This window comes from Aquarana catesbeiana, linkage group LG04 (assembly GCF_042186555.1).
Source record: "Aquarana catesbeiana isolate 2022-GZ linkage group LG04, ASM4218655v1, whole genome shotgun sequence".
NCBI classification, from domain to species: Eukaryota; Metazoa; Chordata; class Amphibia; order Anura; family Ranidae; genus Aquarana; species Aquarana catesbeiana.
This window is the reverse complement of record NC_133327.1, coordinates 119,771,863-119,792,883: the sequence shown is the minus strand read 5'-3', so window position 1 is coordinate 119,792,883 and position 21,021 is coordinate 119,771,863. Positions and strand designations below refer to the sequence as shown.

General features: G+C 47.0%; 1 protein-coding gene across 1 annotated transcript; it reads right to left on the bottom strand.

Annotated features, from left to right (window-relative positions):
* Positions 1-143: 143 nt before the first annotated feature.
* On the bottom strand, positions 144-20,733 carry LOC141141406 (alpha-1,4-N-acetylglucosaminyltransferase-like). The gene is made up of 3 exons (XM_073629057.1): positions 20,546-20,733; positions 20,122-20,419; positions 144-845 (listed from the first exon to the last, which is right to left on the bottom strand). Exons 1-3 carry the CDS (start codon positions 20,716-20,718, stop codon positions 258-260), a joined length of 1,059 nt encoding a protein of 352 aa, XP_073485158.1. The 5' UTR covers positions 20,719-20,733; the 3' UTR covers positions 144-257.
* Between the last annotated feature and the right edge of the window lie 288 nt (positions 20,734-21,021).

The following is a 21,021-nucleotide window of genomic DNA, read 5'->3' as shown; positions in this document are numbered from 1 at the left end:
TCACTAGAAAAAAAATCCTACAACAGACATTTGTCCATGGAGTATTTTAAAACCTGCGATCCAACAATTGTCCGATGGAGCATACACACGGTCGGATTTTCCACCAACAGCCTTTCCCATCGGAAAATCCAATCTTGTGTACGAGGCTTTAGAGTGGTGGTGGGGGGGGGGTTTAAAAAAAATCTTTTTTTTTTTTTTTTGTACTTGTGATTTTCATATTTATGCCTCTAATGCATAAAAAAGACAGTAATTTCTCTTTATACCAGGGTCCCATTTCTAGTTAAATCAGCATATACTGAAGGACAATTATTTTGGTATAGATGCTCCACCAATGTGTTACTTCCAGGGACCATTGTCCTATGATCCCCTCGATTTGCATAATTCCAGAGGTGCAGCGCATAACATGTGTCAAATGTCGGTTCTTTGTCCCAAACCTCATAGTACCGTTTGAATGATGCAGGTCCAATAGGATAAAAATGTTCAGGGCTCAGGATAGTGATATTGCCACACATAAAATCCTCTTTCCCAGTAAAGGAAGCCATACTACAAAACTTATTTCGAATACGAGTAAACAAAAATGGCCCTTGGTAGCCCCATATTTCACCATGATAATTTTTAACAAAGTCTTCCATACATTTCCAGGTGAACTCATGGTTCGAAGAGAAACCTACAACAGCATTGCTAGAATACTGCTTTGACTCTGCAGCCAGAAAGTTGTGATGTGGTATGGGTCGAAGTGATATGAAATCAGTGTCCATGTAAATGCCACCATGTTTCCAAAGCAAAGCTAGCCTGCAAGCATCAGAACTGACATGGGCCCAGTATCTTTCTTTCGCTGGATCAACCTGCAAGTAAAATTGAGAGCCAATTAGAAATAAGTAAAAATAAATATATAAATAACAGTTTTCCAGTATTTGGAATATATTCATAGCCAAACTGTATGTTTGCACTTTTTAGTTGTGACCAAGTGCATCTCCTCCTTTGTGTATAATAGGACTGTCACATTAGGAATACTAAAAGTTGCTGACACAAAAAAAGTGCAGGCATGTACCCTGGAGTTGTCCCAGCACCTGACTCTTAGCACTTGGCACCTTACAGAAAGAGTACACTGCACTGCGCATGTGCCTCAAGCAGTGTTTAAAAAACAGGAAGTACAGTGTAGTTTCATGGCTAAAGAGACAAAAAAAGTAATTTCCACTAAAAAATAAACATCTACCTGCTAGCATTGTTTTTTTTTTTGTTTTTTTGTTTATCTTTAATTCTGCTTTTAGTCTGGTGTCTGATTGGAGCATCACGGGGGATTTGCCCTGGGGATGGTCGATGGGACAGAGCGACTCTGCCTACAGTGTCCCGAGTGCCAGATACCGACAGCGAAGGTCAACGCATGGGTCCGGTGTGGCCATTGCGGCAAACCGCTGATACGGCAAGCATCTGCCTAGCAGAAGCCATGATATTACAATGTGGACCTGCTCTCAGCACTGTGCCAGTTACAGCCTCGAATGTCCTGGAAGACGCGAGACGGCCTTGGATTATCCCCTAAAGGTGGAGTGGAGTTGCGGCCTGGTGATTCCCCTGTGAAGAAAGAAGACATTGGGAAAGAGAGGACTGTCATGACTGGCGGCCTGGTCGGGGACCTGGTAACTGTAAGTACTGCCCAGCAGGAGCCAGAAGTCCCTGAAATGCCGGCTTCCCCTATGCCCCTCGCCTTTAAATTCCATCAGAGCCAATGCAGGAGGGGGTGCACCCTCAGGTGTGCTGAATGGGGAGTATGAGGGCAGGGTCATCGATTGGGGTTCCCCCAGACTATTGGCAGAATTTGGGTCCCTGGAGAGATTGGTGGAGTGGTCATCCCCTGAAGAGAGCTTGGATGAGGAGGAATGGGAGACGGGAGGTTCCCATACTCAGTCTGAGGGAGGAGATGGACCAGAGCCAGTGCTGGGAACAGAGGAAGCCACAGGAACCCTTGTCGACAGCAGTAAACTCTTTGTGAACAGACTTTCAACCACCCAGACCAGAACACCCACCTATCGGCAATGGGTTGTGAGATCCCAGGATGCCTATGTCCTGCTGGGAAATGGGAGCCCCAAGGAGATGCCCAGGGAGGTGCAGAGGAAAGTTGCTCTGGAGTGGGGTCTGGACTCTCCCTACGTACACGAACACTCCTGGGATGAGTGGGAGGATGACCTGGTCTGGGACTATTTGAATATCCCCAAGCCTGTGCGAACACCGGAGAGTGAAGCCTGGGTCCGTTTTGTGGACTTTCGTCCGTAATGGAGGCTGGGGAGAGCCTTTTACAAAGACCAGGTGCTCCATTGTGAAGGCGGGACGGCCTACAAAGAGCCATTCGGTCTCCATCAGAGAGGATGGGGCAGGCAGGAGGAGACTACCTGATTCTCCCCTGTATGTATGAGAGGACTGTGAGTGTATAGCCATCATAGAAAAAAAAAATCACAGAGACTGCAGGGGAGTTCTTTTTCCTCCCTGACTTTGCAGGAACAGGCCAGCCAGCCACCCGTGTGCCCGATGGATGGATCTTTTTTTTCTATGTTGCAAGGACACTTGGGTGAGGCCTTTTCTTGAACTGATCCTTTAGGAGCCTGTCTGCTTCGGGAGGGGCCCCTCCCATGAGGAACTCTAAAGAAAGACTTTGCTTTAATTTCATGTGTTTTCCCCCCTTATTGTTTCTACCAGCAGGTCATAACCCCCTCCCGACAGAACAAACAGGAAAAAAAAACATGCGTTTCTCTTCTCTATTTCTATTGGGCAGATGCTAACCCCCCCAACAGAAACTGTCAGTATGAAGATAGGACAAGAATAGGATGATGTTTTGTCTTCTCTTAGGATCTTCTGGAATGGGACGGCTGTCCATCCCCTCTGGCTGGAGTCTAGATTTTCCTGCGGGAGGAGTATCTTTCTTGTGGGAGAGATGCTCTGGCCTAAATGTGTATATTGTGTGATGTTGATGTCAGCTATAGGGACCTGTAGTTAGGAGTGTACAGTGATGTGAATACTGTAAATACCCACAAAATCGATTCTATTTCTGTATGTATTTGTACAGTTACCCATCCAAGTTATTTCTCTTTCCCCATTCCATTTTATCTAATGGGATGCCCTTGCTCTTGGGCCCAGGAGCCATATTTTTGTAAATTTTCCCAGCTGAGGGACCAGCTGGATTCTGGTGAGGGGTGAGGATCCTAGGTAAGTGCTAGAGGTAGATTTTTGGTGAGTACAGGTAAATTTAGTCAGGCCTAGCTAGAAGCTAAGCCTGTTTGTTTTGATCTGTGTGGGCTTGGAGTGGCTCAGAGTAGGCTGGTGACTCACAGATAGCATCACTTCTTGGTTACCACCCTCTGCCTTCTAGAGGATTCTAGAAGAGAGGAGGGGAAGAGAGGTGGAGCTGTCTGAGGGAGCCATGACCAATCCCCATTTAGGATTGTCAGAGGGCAGGCCTCCTTGATATACCCAGGGTCAGCCCAGCTGGGGAGGATTTGTCGGATGGAAGAACTGAGGATGGAGTGCTAGGCTGTCGGGGCCTTTGAGGGTGCCCCCCCAGTCTTGGGGGGTGACCTTGGGCCTTGGACTCGGGTGCAGGAAGGATCCCTTCAAGAACGCATGAAGGATCTGGACAGGAGGCACAGAGAGGAGTTAGAGAGGACAGTGGGAGCTAGTACTGCCATGCAAGTCTTCAGGAGGGAACCACCGGTGTATGTGTGGTCAGGAGGGTCGGTGAATGACAAGTATAGTCGGGAGGACTGGGGAGGCACGCCTGAGAGGACTGAGAGTGTGCAGTTTGGGATGGGTGCAGAGCCAGCCATAAGGACTGTGATGTCATGGGCAGTGGAGTCGGGCAGCTGCAGCCAGGAGGGCTGGCAGGGCCTGAAGAGGACTTACTGGGAGCAGTAGTCCACCATAGGACAGCTAGCACTAAAAGACTTCCTATTTCTATTTTTGTTACATCAAAGGGACCTGCGGTCCCTGCCAGTAAAAGGCAGTTGCTGAAGCAAGTGATGTGCTGGAGGAGACTGGAGTAAGTCAAGTATATACAGTTGTCCCAACTGATTGATATACAAACAACCAATTGCTTGTTCTACTTGGCATCCCATATATTCCCATCCCTATAAGTTCAAATTGTTCTGTCCACCAGATGTCTTGCTGATGTTTTATACTGGTTATTTGTACCTGTGTTAAATTTACATGCAAAATGTGTAATTTACTTAAGACAATCATATGTGGTGTGCAGGCTCCATCTAGCGTTCCTTTTTGGTATTGCTGCAGTTCTGTTTTTTTTTTAATGTATGTGTAAATAGGAAGTTGTCAGCAAGCAGGGAATTATGGGTAGAATCTTGGCAGGAAGTTAACCAGTCACCATTCTTTTCAACACATTGCAGGGTGCAACACATGTATTTTGCAATCTATCGCCATCACCCCTTAGAGAACTTAAAAAAGCAAGTTTTTATTATCTCATCTTGTACTGTATATCATTGTTTATGCAATGTATGCTGTATTGTATGCAATATTATACTTATTGAGGTCTATTTCTGTTATTTTGTAGTTTCATCTGGCTTGTTCTAATAAAACTGAGATCAAAGAAATATGGTATCCACAGTTATTGGGATAAGGATGTTTAACTATCTGCTCCTTGAGACAGAACACAAATCCCTCAATAAAAATACAAGACAACCACATAGGCTGTTAATTGTCTCAAAGTGACTGGGAAGAGAATGTCGGGCTGGGCAGGGTGACAGGTGGGCCACAACTCTCAGCAGCCCCTACGAGGGTACTGCTACATATGCTGTAGATGAAGTGTAGGGCAGTGCTGCATTTTTTGCTTTTTATTGATTTGCGTTAGATGAGGGAACCAGCTAACAAGATTCTCTTATTGCTTTTGAGATTTTTTTTAGTTGCATGGTAGTTGTTTTACTACCACTGGCCCTGCATATTGGTGATCAGTATGCCCCTGTATACTGGTGTTATGTCCTCTGTATACTGGTAACCACTGGCCCTGCATGTTGGTAATCAGTATGCCCCTGTATGCTGTTGGTCAGTGTGCCTCGGCATTCTGGTGGTCAGTGTGCCCCTGTATGCTGGTGCTACATGCAGGCGGATGCTATGTTTAGGTTGCAGGAGGATGCTATGTTTAGGTTGCAGGAGGATGCTACGTGCAGGGTGCCTGGCGAATGCTACATGCAGGGTTCAGGAGGATGCTACATGCAAAGTGCATAGTTCATGAGGATGCTACGTGCAGGGTGCAGGAGGATTCTATGTGCAGGGTTCAGGAGGATGCTATGTGCAGGGTGCAGAGCTCAGGAGGATGCTACATACAGAGTGCAGGGCTCAAGAGTGTATTATGTACAGGGTGCAGGGCTCAGGAGGATGCTATGTACAGGGTGCAGAGTTCAAGAGTGTACTACATGGAGTGCACAGTAGCGAATTGGCTGATTCTCTTGAATAGATTGCATGACATGAGGAGGGAGAGAGTACAGAGGGAAAGTTCACGTTACTTTTATTGAGATTCGTGTGTCTTACACACAGGTGGCTGAGCCCATTCTGTGTAATTGCAGTTGAATTTCCTCCTTCCATTCAGCCCAGGTGCAGCATACAGCCTGTCATTGACATGAATGGTTGTATTCTGCAGTATTTATGTTTATGATGGCAACCCTATATAAAGGAATACAGCAGCATACAATCATTCATGCCAATGACAGGTTGTACACTGCACCTGGGCCCCTTGGTTGGAGGAAATTCAACTGCAACTACACAAAATGGGCTCAGCCACCTGTCTGCAAGAGACCTGGTTTGTTTCTAAGGAGTGGGAAACAGCGTTGGAATAACACCAGAGGACAAAATCCTTTGTTTCAACCTATTTATCTTGTTGTCACACCAGCAATGTTTATTATAAAGATAAGGGAAGCAGATGGATGGACAAACATAACACACAGAGATCCAACATTCTCCCTGTCAGAGTCTCTGTAAGAGCCAGGAGCCTTGTTCTGGCAGAAAGTAATGCAGAATGTGCATACCTCCCAACTTTTTGAGATGGGAATGAGGGACACCTATCAGCAAAAGTTGGCAGGCATAGGACACACCCCTTAAAGGAGAATTGTACAAAAAAACAAGATTTGTTAAACCCACAAATGTTTTTTTTTACCATTAATATTCCTTTATATTGGCTTTTGGAATTTACAAATGCAGCAATTTAGAAATCAGAAAAAAGATTTAGCGCTGGAAAAGTGCATTTTATATACAACTATATAGATCAGATTAAAATGAGGGACAAATGAGGAGGAAAGAGGGACAGAGGGACATTTCTTCAAATCAGGGACAGCCCCTCGAAATCAGGGACAGTTGGGAGCTATGGATGTGTGTGCTCTGTCTACCCCAAAGAGGAGCTTTACCAAAAGCCTTGCTGGTGTCAGAATACAGCCTGGATGGTCTTGTTCTCTGGAGCTGCCCTATTAATTTCCACTGTGCCACACTGCAAAAACAAGCATGTGCTCTTCATGCTGACAGAAGCTGTTCCTCTCTCTCTTTAGACCAAGTGCAGGAAAAAAGAGTCCCCAGATTTCTGGCATCAGCACAGGATTTACAGGTAGTTCAAAAAAGGAGGGGGATGGTTAATGCGCTACCCTAAAAAAAACATTGAATAAGCTGCTACAAACCATGTGACAAAAATGTGTACCAAAATAAAATAAATATTTTATTCAGGATTTACAGGTAGAATAAAATTTTAAAAAAAACCCATGACACATACAAGAACTGTATGTGAATTTTGTATGCGAATTGGGTCTTGTGTGGGAGTGCTTAAAGAATTTGTGAGGGTGCTTGAGCTCCTATCTGGCGCCGTGCCTGAATGCAGGGACAAAACCGGCGTCAGACTTCGTCCGGGAACAGTGTCCTCAGTCCGGGCATTGTCCCCAGAAACCGCGGATGTCTGATCACCCTAGCTTTTAGGGCTCATCAAATGGTTTGAAGGGTTCGGGTGCAACAAATGACACGTTGAAGAGAATTCTATAGAAAGAGGGTGTACATGTGTATCTAGCCAGACTCGGTAGAGTTGATGAGCATGAACAAAGGCGGCTCTTTAATTAGGTGGTCGCCTAAGGCCTTGCGCTCACAGGGGCCTTGTGACCGCCTAATTTATCTACTGAAGGAAGGGGAGCACTGGCTTAGCATGGGCAGCTGGTGGACCCACGCTGTCCATGAGTCTGATGCCCCAGCCAGCCACGGGAGTCGGGATACTACTGACAACCATGCCCTGTATCTGTGTCCATCCAGCAGCTGAAAGCCCTGCCACCCGTGGCCGCCCCCCCCTTCCCCACTGGACGGACACAGATACAGGGCATGGTTCCTGTAATTGTTCCTCGCAGTCTCGTCTCTATCAAAGTCTCATGTCAGGCGGATTCTTCTTCTCTGCCCGACACATCACATCAAGTGCTGCTGATAAAGAGAACAGGACCTACGGGCAGAGGTAGCATGACTCGGGAGCCCTGGAAGAAGTACATGCATGGTGAGTAGAGGGCTCTGTGTGATAGAGGCTCGGCGGGACTACGGAATACAATCTCCAGCAATGTCTATGGAGGAGGAGCACTTAGTATGAGGCTGGAGGTGAAAGCATGGTGTATCAGTCCCACTTGCAGTGTAGGTGAGATCACATGTGTCTGGATGGCAGGAGGAGGAGCTCAGAACACCCTGATATATATCTGCAATCAGTGGTGGCTGGTATTTTGTTTGGGGGGCATGGCAAACAATCCACCCCTGCCAGCCCCCCGTCCCATCCCGTCAGGTCACAGAAGGCACAGAGGCCCCCCAGGTCGTGGGTGGCACCCCCTGGTCGGTCAGGTTAGTCAGTTAGGGCCCACACTTACCCCATCTCACGGGCAGCGACGGCGGCTTCTCTCCAGCCTGCAGGCATCTCGTCCCCCTGTTCAACAAGGTCTCCTCCCTCCTCTTCATTTTGGCCAATCGGGTCTAATGACCCACTTCCTGATTGGCCGGGAGGAGGATCACTGTGAGAATAGTGAATATTCATTTGCTATTCTCACACAACTGGGTGGGCTTGGAGCGCAATGCTCTGCGCCCCAAGACCACCCTTTTTTTGAAGCCTATAAGAGCCTCTGGCTCTAATCATGTGCTTCAAACCCTCCCATTGGAATCCATGCATTTAGCCCCGGGTATGTAGATCAGGGGGCCGAGCACACGGATAGGGGTCGGCGCCCCTGTGCCCCTAATGGATGGGCCGCCACTGTCTGCAATCCTACAGTGGTACAACACTGTGCACATATCCTAATTATCACATCAGCCCCTCCTCCTCTTCTCCTTCTGCCTCACCTCCTACCCCCCTCTATTCCCCCTCCCTCTGCCCTCTAACCCTCCTATCCCTCTCCCCCCCATTGTTTCCATCATCCCTCGCTTTCTCTTCTCTCCCCCCCTCCCTCTCTCTATCATTCCCCCCTCCCATGTCCTCTCTCCACCAACCCCATGTCCATCTCCCCCCTCGTTCTCTCTATCCTCTTCTCCCTCATTCTCTCTATCCCCCCTCTCTCTCCCCTCTCCCCCTCCCTCTCTCTCCCCTCTCCCCCTCCCTCTCTATCCTCTCTCCCTCCCTCTCTCCTCTCCCCCACCTCCCTCTGTCTCTCCTCTGCCCCTCCCTCTCTCTCCCCTTTCCCCCTCCCCCTCTCTATCCTCTCCCCCTCCCTCTCTTTACCCTCCCTCTCCCCTCCCTCTGTCCACTCTCTCCTCTCCCCTCCCTCTGTCCACTCTCTCCTCTCCCCATCCCTCTATCTCTCTCCTCTCCCCCTCCCTCTTTTTATCCTCTCCTCCTCCCTCTTTCTATCCTCTCTCCCCTCCCTCTGTCCACACTCGCCTCTCCCCCCTCTATCCTCTCTCCCTTCCCTCCCTCTCTCTGCCCCCATTTGCTCTCTTCCCTCTCTCCCTCCCTCTCTTTGTCCTTCCCCTGTCCTTTCTCCCCCCTCCCTCTCTCTATCCTCTCCCCCTCCCTCTCTTTACCCTCTCCCCTCCCTCTCTCTATCCTCTCCCCCCTCCCTCTCCCCTCCCTCTCCCCTCCCTCTGTCCACTCTCTCCTCTCCCCATTCCTCTATCTCTCTCCTCTCCCCCCCTCCCTCTTTTTATCCTCTCCTCCTCCCTCTTTCTGTCCTCTCCCCCCTCTCTATCCTCTCCCCCCTCCCTCTGTCCACACTCGCCTCTCCCCCCTCTATCCTCTTTCCCTTCCCTCCCTCTCTCTGCCCCCCATTTGCTCTCTTCCCTCTCTACCTCCCTCTCTCTGTCCTTCCCCTGTCCTTTCTCCCCCCTCCCCCCTCTCTATCCTCTTCACCTCCCTCTCTCTGTCCCCTTTCCCCCTCCCTCTCTCTATCCTCTCCCCCTCCCTCTCTTTACCCTCTCCCCTCCCTCTCTCTATCCTCTCCCCCCTCCCTCTCCCCTCCCTCTGTCCACTCTCTCCTCTCCCCATCCCTCTATCTCTCTCCTCTCCCCTTCCCTCTTTCTATCCTCTCCCCACCTCTCTATCCTCTCCCCCCTCCCTCTGTCCACACTCGCCTCTCCCCCCTCTATCCTCTCTCCCTTCCCTTCCTCTCTCTGCCCCCCATTTGCTCTCTTCCCTCTCTCCCTCCCTCTCTCTGTCCGTCCCCTGTCTTTTCTCCCCCCTCCCTCTCTCTATCCTCTTCACCTCCTCTCTCTGTCCCCTCTCCCGATCCCTCTCTCCCCTCTCCTCCTCCCTCTCTCCTCTCCCCCACCTCCCTCTGTCCCTCTGTCTCTCCTCCCCCCTCCCTCTGTCTCTCCTGTCCCCCTTCCTCTCTCTATCCTCTCCCCCCTCACTCTCTATCCTCTCCCCCCTCCCTCTCTCTCCCCTTTCCCCCTCCCTCTCTTTATCCTCTCCCCCTCCCTCTCCCCCTCCCTCTGTCCACTCTCTCCTCTCCCCATCCATCCCTCCCTCCCTCTCTCTCTCTCTCTCTCCTCTCCCCCCTCCCTCTTTCTATCCTCCCCCCTCCCTCTTTCTATCCCCTCCCCCCTCTCTCTATCCTCTTCCCCCTCCCTCTGTCCATACTCTCCTCTTCCCCCTTCTTTCCTATCTCCCTTCCCTCGCTCTCTCTGCTCCCCAATTTGCTCTCTTCCCTCTCTCCCTCCCTTTCTCTGTCCTTCCCCCATGTCCTCTCTCCCCCCTCCCTCTCTCCCCCCTCTCTCTGCCCTCCCTCTCTCTGTCCTCTCTCTCCTCTCCCTTTCTCTCTCTGCCCCCCCATTCTCTCTCCCCCCTCCCTCTCCCCCCTCTCCCTCCCTTCTCTGTCTCTGTCCTCCCCCTCTGCTCTCTCTCCCCCGTCCTTTCTCCCCCTCCCTCTCTGTTCTCTCTCCCCCTCCCTCTGTCCTCTCACCTCCCCTCCTTCTGTCTTCTTTTGCCTACCCATATCCTCTCTACTCCCCTTCCTCTGTCCTCTCCCCCCTCCCTCCCTCCCCTCCAGGGTCATGTATTATCTAAAGACCCCAGCCCTCTACACCAGAAGCATGGGATCTCATGGGCACTATGAACAGTGAGGTCCAGAGGGATAGCCAGGATACTGGGAGTCAGTTCAGCTTTTCATTTTTTGTGAAAAGGTGAACTTGCCATTTAAGCCTTCCAAACTATCTCAGGGTACAAAAGAGGCCCTATAGGTGCTGCATTCCTCTTACCTACTTGGTTAAACATTCAGGAGCCCTGAGCCCCCAAAAACTCTATTATATACAGATCTAGACCAGCCATGGGAAGTGGTAAGGCTCCAATGGTTGTTATTGGCTTCTAACTTTGATGGATGGCCTCCTTTACCAGTAGGGTGGAGAGGGCGGGCCCAAGCTTTTTACAACAGTGGCTGGTCAAGATTTGCATAATGGAGCACCCGAGGTTTAGGGGTTCTGTGGTATGTGACCTTAAAACCTCCAACAGAAGGGAAATATGGGAACCTGTGGTTGATGTCACCGCTCCAAAAAATACAAATTGATTGCCTGGATCAACCGTTAATTATTGATTATAATCATCAAAGTAAGAAAAATATATAAATAATTTGTCAATCTTTCGTCCAGGTGGTATAACCAAAGGACGCAGTCCTAGTGACCCTAAAATGCATATAACAAAAAAGGAGAGAATATAGTTCTCCCAAGAGGGCCGATTCTAGGACACAGTGATTGAATCAAAAAGTTTTATTAAGTAGAAAAACCACACCACATAATAATGAAAAAGGGGGGGACTGATAGTTTACCTCACAGGTAGTTTAAAAATAGGACATATACAGCGGGGACGGAAAGTATTCAGACCCCCTTAAATTTTTCACTCTTTGTTGTATTGCAGCCATTTGCTAACATCATTTAAGTTCATTTTTTTTCCTCATTAATGTACACACAGCACCCCATATTGACAGAAAAACACAGAATTGTTGACATTTTTGCAGATTTATTAAAAAAGAAAAACTGAAATATCACATGGTCCTGAGTATTCAGACCCTTTGCTTAGTATTCAATAGAAGCACCCTTTTGATCTAATACAGCCATGAGTCTTTTTGGGAAAGATGCAACAAGTTTTTCACACCTGGATTTGGGGATTCTCTGCCATTCCTCCTTGCAGATCCTCTCCAGTTCTGTCAGGTTAGATGGTAAACGTTGGTGGACAGCCATTTTTAGGTCTCTCCAGAGATGCTCAATTGGGTTTAAGTCAGGGCTCTGGCTGGGCCATTCAAGAACAGTCACAGAGTTGTTGTGAAGCCACTCCTTCGTTATTTTAGCTGTGTGCTTAGGGTCATTTTCTTGTTGGAAGGTAAACCTTCGGCCCAGTCTGAGGTCCTGAGCAGAAGGTTTTCGTCCAGGATATCCCTGTACTTGGCCGCACTCATTTTTCCCTTGATTGCAATCAGTCGTCCTGTCCCTGCAACTGAAAAACACCCCCACAACATGATGCTGCCACCACCATGCTTCACTGTTGGGACTGTATTGGACAGGTGATGAGCAATGCCTGGTTTTCTCTACATATACCGCTTAGAATTAAGGCCAAAGAGTTCTATCTTGGTCTCATCAAATCAGAGAATCTTATTTCTCACCATCTTGGAGTCCTTCAGGTGTTTTTTAGCAAACTCCATGCGGGCTTTCATGTGTCTTGCACTGAGGAGAGGCTTCTGTCGGGCCACTCTGCCATAAAGCCCCAACTGGTGGAGGGCTGCAGTGATGGTTGACTTTCTACAACTTTCTCCCATCTCCCGACTGCATCTCTGGAGCTCAGCCACAGTGATCTTTGGTTCTTCTTTACCTCTCTCACCAAGGCTCTTCTCCCCCAATAGCTCAGTTTGGCCAGACGGCCAGCTCTAGGAAGGGTTCTGGTCGTCCCAAACGTCTTCCATTTAAGGATTATGGAGGCCACTGTGCTCTTAGGGACCTTAAGTGCAGCAGAAATTTTTTTTAACCTTGGGAAGATCTCTGACTTGCCACAATTCTGTCTCTGAGCTCTTCAGGCAGTTCCTTTGACCTCATGATCCTCATTTGCTCTGACATGCACTGTGAGCTGTAAGGTCTTATATAGACAGGTGTGTGGCTTTCCTAATCAAGTCCAATCAGTATAATCAAAAACAGCTGGACTCAAATGAAGGTGTAGAACCATCTCAAGGATGATCATAAGAAATGGACAGCACCTGAGTTAAATATATGAGTGTCACAGCAAAGGGTCTGAATACTTGGGACCATGAGATATTTCAGTTTTTCTTTTTTAATGAATCTGCAAAAATGTCAACAATTCTGTGTTTTTCTGTCAATATGGGGTGCTGTGTGTACATTAATGAAGAAAAAAATGAACTTAAATGATTTTAGCAAATGGCTGCAATATAACAAAGAGTGACAAATGTAAGGGGGTCTGAATACTTTCCGTCCCCACTGTATTAAAAATGGGGATTGCAGTTGCGCATACCATTCACACACACGCCCATACCCACATTTGAACAATCACTTTTGGTCAAACCATTAGCTCCTATAATTCTAAACTTGTATATGGTGACCTAATAATGACCAAATGAGAAATGTATGCCTGCTTAGTCTCCCTATAAATTTAAAGCAGCCTATGGGGTGGCGCAGACAGGGGCAAGGCGCAGACATAATGGCTCTGTCCTGAGTGGCTCTGTCACGAGTAATGCACAGTTTCACCGCCACAGTTTAACGAAAGCAGGATAACTAAACCTGGATGGAGATACAACAAGAACTCTGCTCCACTCTGCAAGACGACAAGCAACCAGCATTTGACATTATATAAAGTTTGTTTCCCACTCTCTATCCACTAACATGCTCCTTATACTCTTCCTTCTCACATTGGTGTCTTCTATCCTCAAATTATCTTTACTCTACCCCTCCTCTCTTCCCTGCAGCATGCACATATCACCCTCACTCCTACCCTCTCCCTACTATGGCACCCATCATCTCCTGCATTTGCTGCACCCACATGCTGACATAAACACCAGGGCCACTAGACATGTGTGCTCATGCACATCCCACTCCCATCTTGCCTTCCTCGCCCTCCTCCTTCTCCTAGTCTCAGGTGACATTTCTCCTAATCCTGGTCCACCATTTTCCAACTGCAAGCCACATATCCAATACCCCTCCCCCTCTGGCAACCACCGCAATCCACTCAGTTTAATTTCTATCCCCCTGCTTCCTCAAAGCAGCCCACCAATCTCATGCACCCTTTGGAACGCCCGCTCCATCTGTAACAAGCTAACATCTGTACACGACCTCTTCATCTCTCATGGCTTCAACATACTCGCCATGACAGAAAACTGGCTTCAAAATTTTGACTCAGCTTCTCCTGCTGCTCTCTCCGATGGTGGTCTCCATTGGACTCACTCCACCAGACCCAACAGACAGAAAGGAGGTGGAGTTGGCTTCCCTCTATCCCCAAAAAGTACCTTCCAAATCCTTCCTGTCCCTTCCTCTCTATCCCTCTCTTCTTTCGAGATGCACTGTATTCGTCTGTTTTCTCCCATTTCTCTGAGGATTGCAGCAATTTATCAGCCTCCAGGACCGGTATCACGCTTTCTTGATGACTTTGCTGCCTGGCTACCCTACTTTATCTCCTCTGAAATACCCACCATTATTCTTGGTGACTTCAACATTCCTGTCAATGTTATCCTCCCAACTACAGCTAAACTTCTCGACTTAACTTCATCTTTTGACCTAACCCAATGGACACATACTTCCACTCACTCCAATGGTAATACCCTTGACCTTGTATTCTCCCATCTCTGCAACCCTGGCAACCTCACCAGCACCCCCTTTCCTCTCTCTGATCACAACCTCATTACTTTCACTGTATCCTTGCATCCAACCACCCATCCCTCCAAGCAGCAAACAATTACTTGTAGAAACCTTCGCCACTTTAACCCTTCTCTTCTCTATTCTGCTACTGACCACCTATATGACATAATCTCTCACCTGTCTTGTCCTGACCTGGCAACTCTGTCTACAACAGTTCACTCTCATCATCACTAGATGCACTTGCTATTCTAACCATACGTAGAATCGGCCCCGACTGTTACAACCCTGGCAAACTGACAACACTAGAAATCTCGAGACATTGCTGTGCTCTTGACTGACTGTGGCGTAAAACCAAATGCCTGCAAGACTTCACCCTATATAAATCTGCCCTTCTAAAATACAATTCCTGCCTCCATGCTGCCAAACAAGCATACTTTTTCTCTCTTATTAATTCCTTGTCATCCAGTCCCCGTTGGCTCTTCTCAACCTTTAACTTTCTGCTTCGTCCCCCACCCCTTCTACCCACTAACACACTCACTGCCCAAGAGATTGCCAATCACTTCAAAGACAAGATCGATGCAATTTGTTAGGACACCTCCACTGTGCGTACGTCTTCCCCCCCAACAAACCTTGCCTAGCAGCACATTCAACACTCTCCTCTTTTGAATTGGCTACTACTGAAAAGGTTACAAAACTTTTCTCAGATGCCCACCTAACCAATTCTCCCTTGGATCCTGTTCCCTCACAACTACTATGGTCACCCTCTTCTTCTATCCTATGCTCCCTCACTCACATCTTCAATCTCTCCCTCTCTAGTGGCCCCTTCCCCTCCCCTCTAAAACATGCGCAGATCACTCCCATACTTAAAAAGCCCTCACTGGACCCTACCAACATGAACAACTTAAGACCCATCTCATTACTCCCATTCACCTCTAAACTTCTAGAACACTTAGTCTACAACCGTCTTAGCTCCTACCTCAGTGAAAATAACCTTCTTGACCTCTTACAGTCTGGCTTTCGCTCGCAGTATTCCACAGAACTGCCTTACTAAAACTCACTAACGATTTACTAACTGCTAAAACCAACAGCCAGTACTCCATACTCCTACTACTTGACCTCTCTGCGGCTTTTGATACTGTTGACCACCCGCTCCTTCTCAATAAACTACATTCCCTTGGCCTCCCAGATTCTGCTCTATCCTGGTTCTCTGCCTATTTATCACAGCGCTCCTTCAGTGTCACCTACAACTCTGTCTCCTCTTCTCTATTGCCCCTTTCTCTGGGGGTCCCCCAAGGCTCTGTTCTTGGACCCCTTCTCTTCTCTATCTACACCTCCTCCCTTGGTCACTTGATAACCGCCCACGGCTTCCAATACCACTTATACGCTGATGACACCCAAATCTATCTGTCTACTCCTCACCTCACTCCTTCATTCTCCTCTCGCATTACTAACTTACTAACTGACATATCAGCATGGATGTCGCACCACTTCCTTAAACGACATCTCTCTAAAACTGAGCTATTGATATTCCCCCCCGCCCGTGCCCCCCTCCATGACTTTTCCATCAAAATCAACAATGCAACCATCAGTCCTTCCCCTTATGCCAGGGTACTAGGTGTAATCCTAGACTCTGACTTGTCATTTCAGCCTCAAATCCAATCATTGTCAAAAGTTTGTAGAATTCACCTCTGTAACATCTCTAAAATTCACCCCTTTTTATCAAATGAAACCACCAAGCTCCTCATTCACTCCCTTGTTATCTCTTGCCTTGACTATTGCAACTCCCTTCTCATTGGCCTACCTCTCCATAGGCTATCCCCTCTTCAGGCTATCATGAATGCTGCTGCCAGACTTATCCACCTTACCAACCACTCAGTGTCTGCCAACCCTCTCCTCCAATCCCTACACTGGCTCCCAATCACCCAGTGAATTAAATTCAAAATACTAACCACAACATATAAAGCCATTCACGAGGGGCGTGGTTTCGACATGCTGCAATGAGGACGCGTCTCTCCCGAGCTCCGGTGCTGACACCAGGTTTACAGCACTCGTTTTATCTTTTACCACCATCCTTTCTCTAACTAAGATGGCCCCTTTGAAGACGTCTACTAATGACGAAACATGTAGGGCGTGGCTACGTTGTAAGCCGTCACGATTGCCCCATGTTATGCACGGGTTATTACGATTCTTATATGCCGGCTTGTTTTTAATTGTATTTTTACCTCACGGAGCGTGCACTCTCCGTTGCGGTCCGTACTTTTATTGAATAAATTCCGAAACTTTTTACACTATTGGAGCTCCGCTCTTTTGCTTTTTCCTTTGCCACACTGGGAGCAAGAGAGCTTTCCTTCCCCCCTCTCCAGGCGTTTCACTTGGACCAGCCCGGATCGGAGACAACATTCCTGACAGCTGCTGGGGAGATCTTCTCATTACACGGTCCCTGCAGAGGGCAAAAATCTGCATGCCTGATAGACCCTGCCAAGGAGGGGGTCCAACACGGAGGGTAAGAGTCCACCTTTATCACTTTCTCACTTATTGGAGTCACCGTCAGTGGATTTGCACCATCCTGCACATCTCTCTCCTTTGTCAATCCACTCATAGGGGGATTAGTTGCTGCTGAGCTGTATAGTGGATGGAAGCTTTTTTTCACTGATGAACTTTTTATGTTTGAACCCATGGACTGAGTTTGTTTGATTTTCAGATTTTCACGCTATTAATATCATTGTACTTCACATGTACACATTTTTTGTTTCTTCTTTTTATTTGAGTTTTTATGTTTTGCACTTATATATTTCTACCACTCATGGAGTCATTTACTTGCTCTCAGTAGATTGTGGTTTTTACTACCACCCACATGTATTCACATCTATGTGTGTATTTTCATATAATTAGCGCACTTTATTTATTTTTTATTTTTCATGGTATACACAGATATTGGTGTATTTTGTGTGCAGCTTTTACCTTTGACATTTTTTGCTCTGCAGCGCAGTTTTTCTTTTTATTTTTGAACTAAGATGAGGAAGAGGTCTGGCAAGCCCCTACCTAAAAAGGGATCTTCAACCGGCTCGATTAAGCGATTTCTCGCTGTGGATCCAGACGATCCAGGGGACATGGATGACCTAGGCCGCTCACCTCGTGGCGTGAGCTCCGGCACAAGCCCCGCCCCTCGACTCAGACCCGAACGCAGACATTGCTCGCCGGCATCTTCAGCCTGCACGGAGGAGGAGGATATCGCATCCAGACACTCTGGAATCGCGGCCCTGGTGAGTGACTTGCCCACTAAAACAGAACTTGACTCCATGTTACTGAGCCTGGAGCGGGCCATTAAGAAAGAGGTCTCCGCTGTGCGCTCTGATCTATCCCAGGTACTTGAGCGGGTGGAGGAGTCAGAGCAATGCTTGGATCGCCACGCGGCGGCCATAAGAAACCTACAGTCCACCACCCGCACACTTACAATAGCCCATAGAATGGCTTTATACAAGATCGAAGATCAGGAAAACCGTAACAGGCGTAACAATATTCGCATTAGAGGACTGCCTGAAGCGACTGGAGATGAAGATCTCCTCCCATCCATCCGTGGGATCTTTAATGGCATGTTGGGCCAGGCCGCTGACTACCCTCTAAAAATTGACCGGGTTCACAGGGCCCTCAGACCCTGCAACCTCTCCTCAGACACCCCCCGCGATGTCATATGCCAAGTTCATTATTATGATGAAAAAGAACTTATTATGAAAAAAGCCAAGGAAGCTGCATCACTGGACTTTGATGGCGCCATTCTGTCTTTCTACCCAGACCTGGCCAGGGAAACCTTGGAACGGCGCAGGGCCCTGCGTCCCCTGACGGAGAAGCTGCGAGCTGCTTCTATTAAATACAGAAGGGGCTTTCCAGCGGCGTTGATTGCAAGCAGAGATGGTAAGATGGCGATCTTACGGTTCCCAGAGGACCTTGAGAAGTTTTGCATGGATGTCAACATAATACCGCCTGAACTACCCGGCTGGCAAGAGGCTATCCCGGCTCTGCCCAACAACTCAGAGCCTAGATGGCAGAAAGTGGACCGCAAGCACCGAACCTCCCCTGCTGGGAGTTCACCCCTGGGGGATTAGTTTCTAACCAAAATGGCCTTGCCCACTCCATTCATTTTACCTGCCTGTACCGGAGCAATGTGGCCCATAAGTATCGCCTCTTTCTTCCTCTGTTTTTTGTTTTTTGTTTTTTTTTCTCTTTTTACTGATTGACTTTTTATTTGTATTTTTTATGCTTCAGCCTCCACCCTGAGTACCTGGCTGGGGGCACAGACTCTGATGCACCTCACCACGCTGTCAGGGCTGTATAGGATGATAGACATGCTCTGATCCGAACATTCTCATCTTTCTTTTTCCTTTTTGCTATGGTCTGATATTATATTTTATTTTTCATTTTTTTTTTCAATATCCTAGACCATTTTACGTTTAAGGTTTTAAGGTTCTGCTATTTAACGTTGATGTTTATGGGCCAAGTGTCGCTCTCTGAGTATATGTTACAACACTTAAACAATATACCGAGTGCTTTTTATTAGCATCACTTTTTATTTTCAGATGTGGTGCTGGAGTCGGAGCTTCGTGACGATGCGCACGTCTACCCAGCATCCACGTTTGGATGCCTGGAACTCCTTACTCCCCCAACATAGGGTGCAGCGTGGCCTCATGCCCTCACGGTCCTGTCCCCAACGGGACTGTGGTCGTGTGGGTGTTGGGCGTCGTCTGCACCCTCTCCATGCACGGCAGTTTTCTGCGTGCACATGTTGACCACCTTTTTATGTGGTCAGTTTTTTCTACTTATCGATGTTGTTCTTTTTTGTTCCTCTTTTTCCTGCTTTCTTTTTTTCTCTTTACTACTCTATTCCTTCTTTTCCTTCCCTCCCCCCCCCCCCACCCCTATTTCTCTCCTAACCTTTTTTTTTCCCTACCTCAGGTCCATTTCATTGCGAAGATATGTCAGCTGAATCCTCCTCCTTCTCCCCATGGGTACAGTAAAACTTATTTCATTTAATGTACGAGGTCTTTATGCTCCAGGGAAAAGACATAATTTATATAGAGAGCTGAGTCGCCTACATGGAGATATTATTTTTCTACAGGAGACTCACCTCACACATACTACTAGTGTGAAGTTATTCTCCAAAAGGTACCCTACTTGGTATTATAGTCTTTCTGACATACATAAAGCAAAAGGTGTGGCCATTGGGCTTAGCTGCAATACGGCGTTTAAATTGGATAAGATGTTATGTGACCCTATGGGCCATTTTCTGTTCCTTAAGGGCAGCCTGGGTAGTATGCCATGCACTCTAGCAAATCTCTATGCTCCTAATAGAGATCAGGCAGGATTCTTGACCACCACCCTGAAAAAACTGAGGGATTTCTCTCAAGGGTGCGTTCTCCTAGCTGGAGATTTTAATGTTCCTTTGGAACCGTGCATAGACACGTCTAAAGGGAGATCTAGTATTTCACATAATCGATTGTCGTTTATACGTAAGCGATTACAAGACTCCCAACTAATGGATGTTTGGAGGATTATGCACCCAGGGACGAAAGATTATACCCACTTCTCCCACGTTCATCACACGTACTCCAGGCTCGATTATTTCTTTATAGATCACCATCACCTTTCACTACTCAACAACACTCACATAGAATCCTCCCCTATGTCTACCCATTCCCCGATTTCGCTTGAACTAAAAATCCCGTCATTTCCCCTTAGGGCCACTAATTGGAAACTTAACAAATCCCTTATAATTGAAGACATAGACAGAAAAAATTTGAAAAAATTATAAAAACATTAATTATTATCCATTCGATAGAGACAATTTTATAAACAACTGACCTTTTGGTACCAGGAGAGAAGTGGTGTGTCAGCTAAAATTGCTTCCATTTGCAAAGGAAAAAAGTAGACATTCTTAAGAGATGAAAACATAGAAAGGTGTTTGTTTTTAACCTCCTTGGCATTTGTTTCAGTCAGTCCTTTCATGAAAAAGACCACTGATCTATTAGGATAGTAGTGAGCTGCTGATTCAATGGCACAAAGTACCAGTGATTTTGGTGGCAATTTATCTATAGTTTCCACAAATATGATCGAATCACCACCTTTTAAAACATCAGAAGGGCTTAAATCTTTGGAGGGAACATTAGATATTGGGATTGCTTCAATTGATTTTTTTTCCAATGATGTTTTGTCCTTTTCGTGGTTTTCAGCATTGTTTGCAGTCAACACTTCATTCGTTTTTGTTTCTGCAGCTGTATTAGATAGAGGTTCATAATTGTTCTGGGGAGATAACAATTTTGACTTTAAAGTTTTGATCATATCATTTTCAGCGAAAAAAGATACATAGTGCAAGAATGTATTATTAAAGCTGGCTTTGTATAAGAAACCAAAAGCTATCAAAATGGAAAGGAATATCACTATCCTCTGGGTTTTTCTCATTGTTGTGTTGTATGCTTGTCATTCTGAAAAAGAAAACACATTTATTCTTTAGAAAAACATGACATTCTCATTAATGTAGAAGATGATTACAAATTGTTTGTATATATATATATATATATATATATAGTTATAGAATATGAGATTTCTAAAAAGTCTTTCTATAGCCAACCCTTTTTTAACTGTTGGATAAAGTGGAAAAGGATCATAACCTTTCAGGTTTTATTACTGTTTAGGGCTCCATTAGAAAGTCTTCTCCATACTGTTAGTTAGGTAGGGTGTAGGTACCTCCTAGCTGCTCCACAT

What these genes read in the sequence shown, in the direction of transcription:
- LOC141141406 (XM_073629057.1), bottom strand. Translation starts at nt 20,718, where the DNA reads ATGAGAAAAACCCAGAGGATAGTGATATTCCTTTCCATTTTGATAGCT. An exon ending in CCCCAGAACAATTATGAACC is followed by an intron (nt 20,420 to 20,545) that starts TCTATCTAATAC and finishes AATATCTAATGT; the next exon opens with TCCCTCCAAAGATTTAAGCC. An exon ending in TTCTCTCCTGGTACCAAAAG is followed by an intron (nt 846 to 20,121) that starts GTCAGTTGTTTA and finishes TTTTACTTGCAG; the next exon opens with GTTGATCCAGCGAAAGAAAG.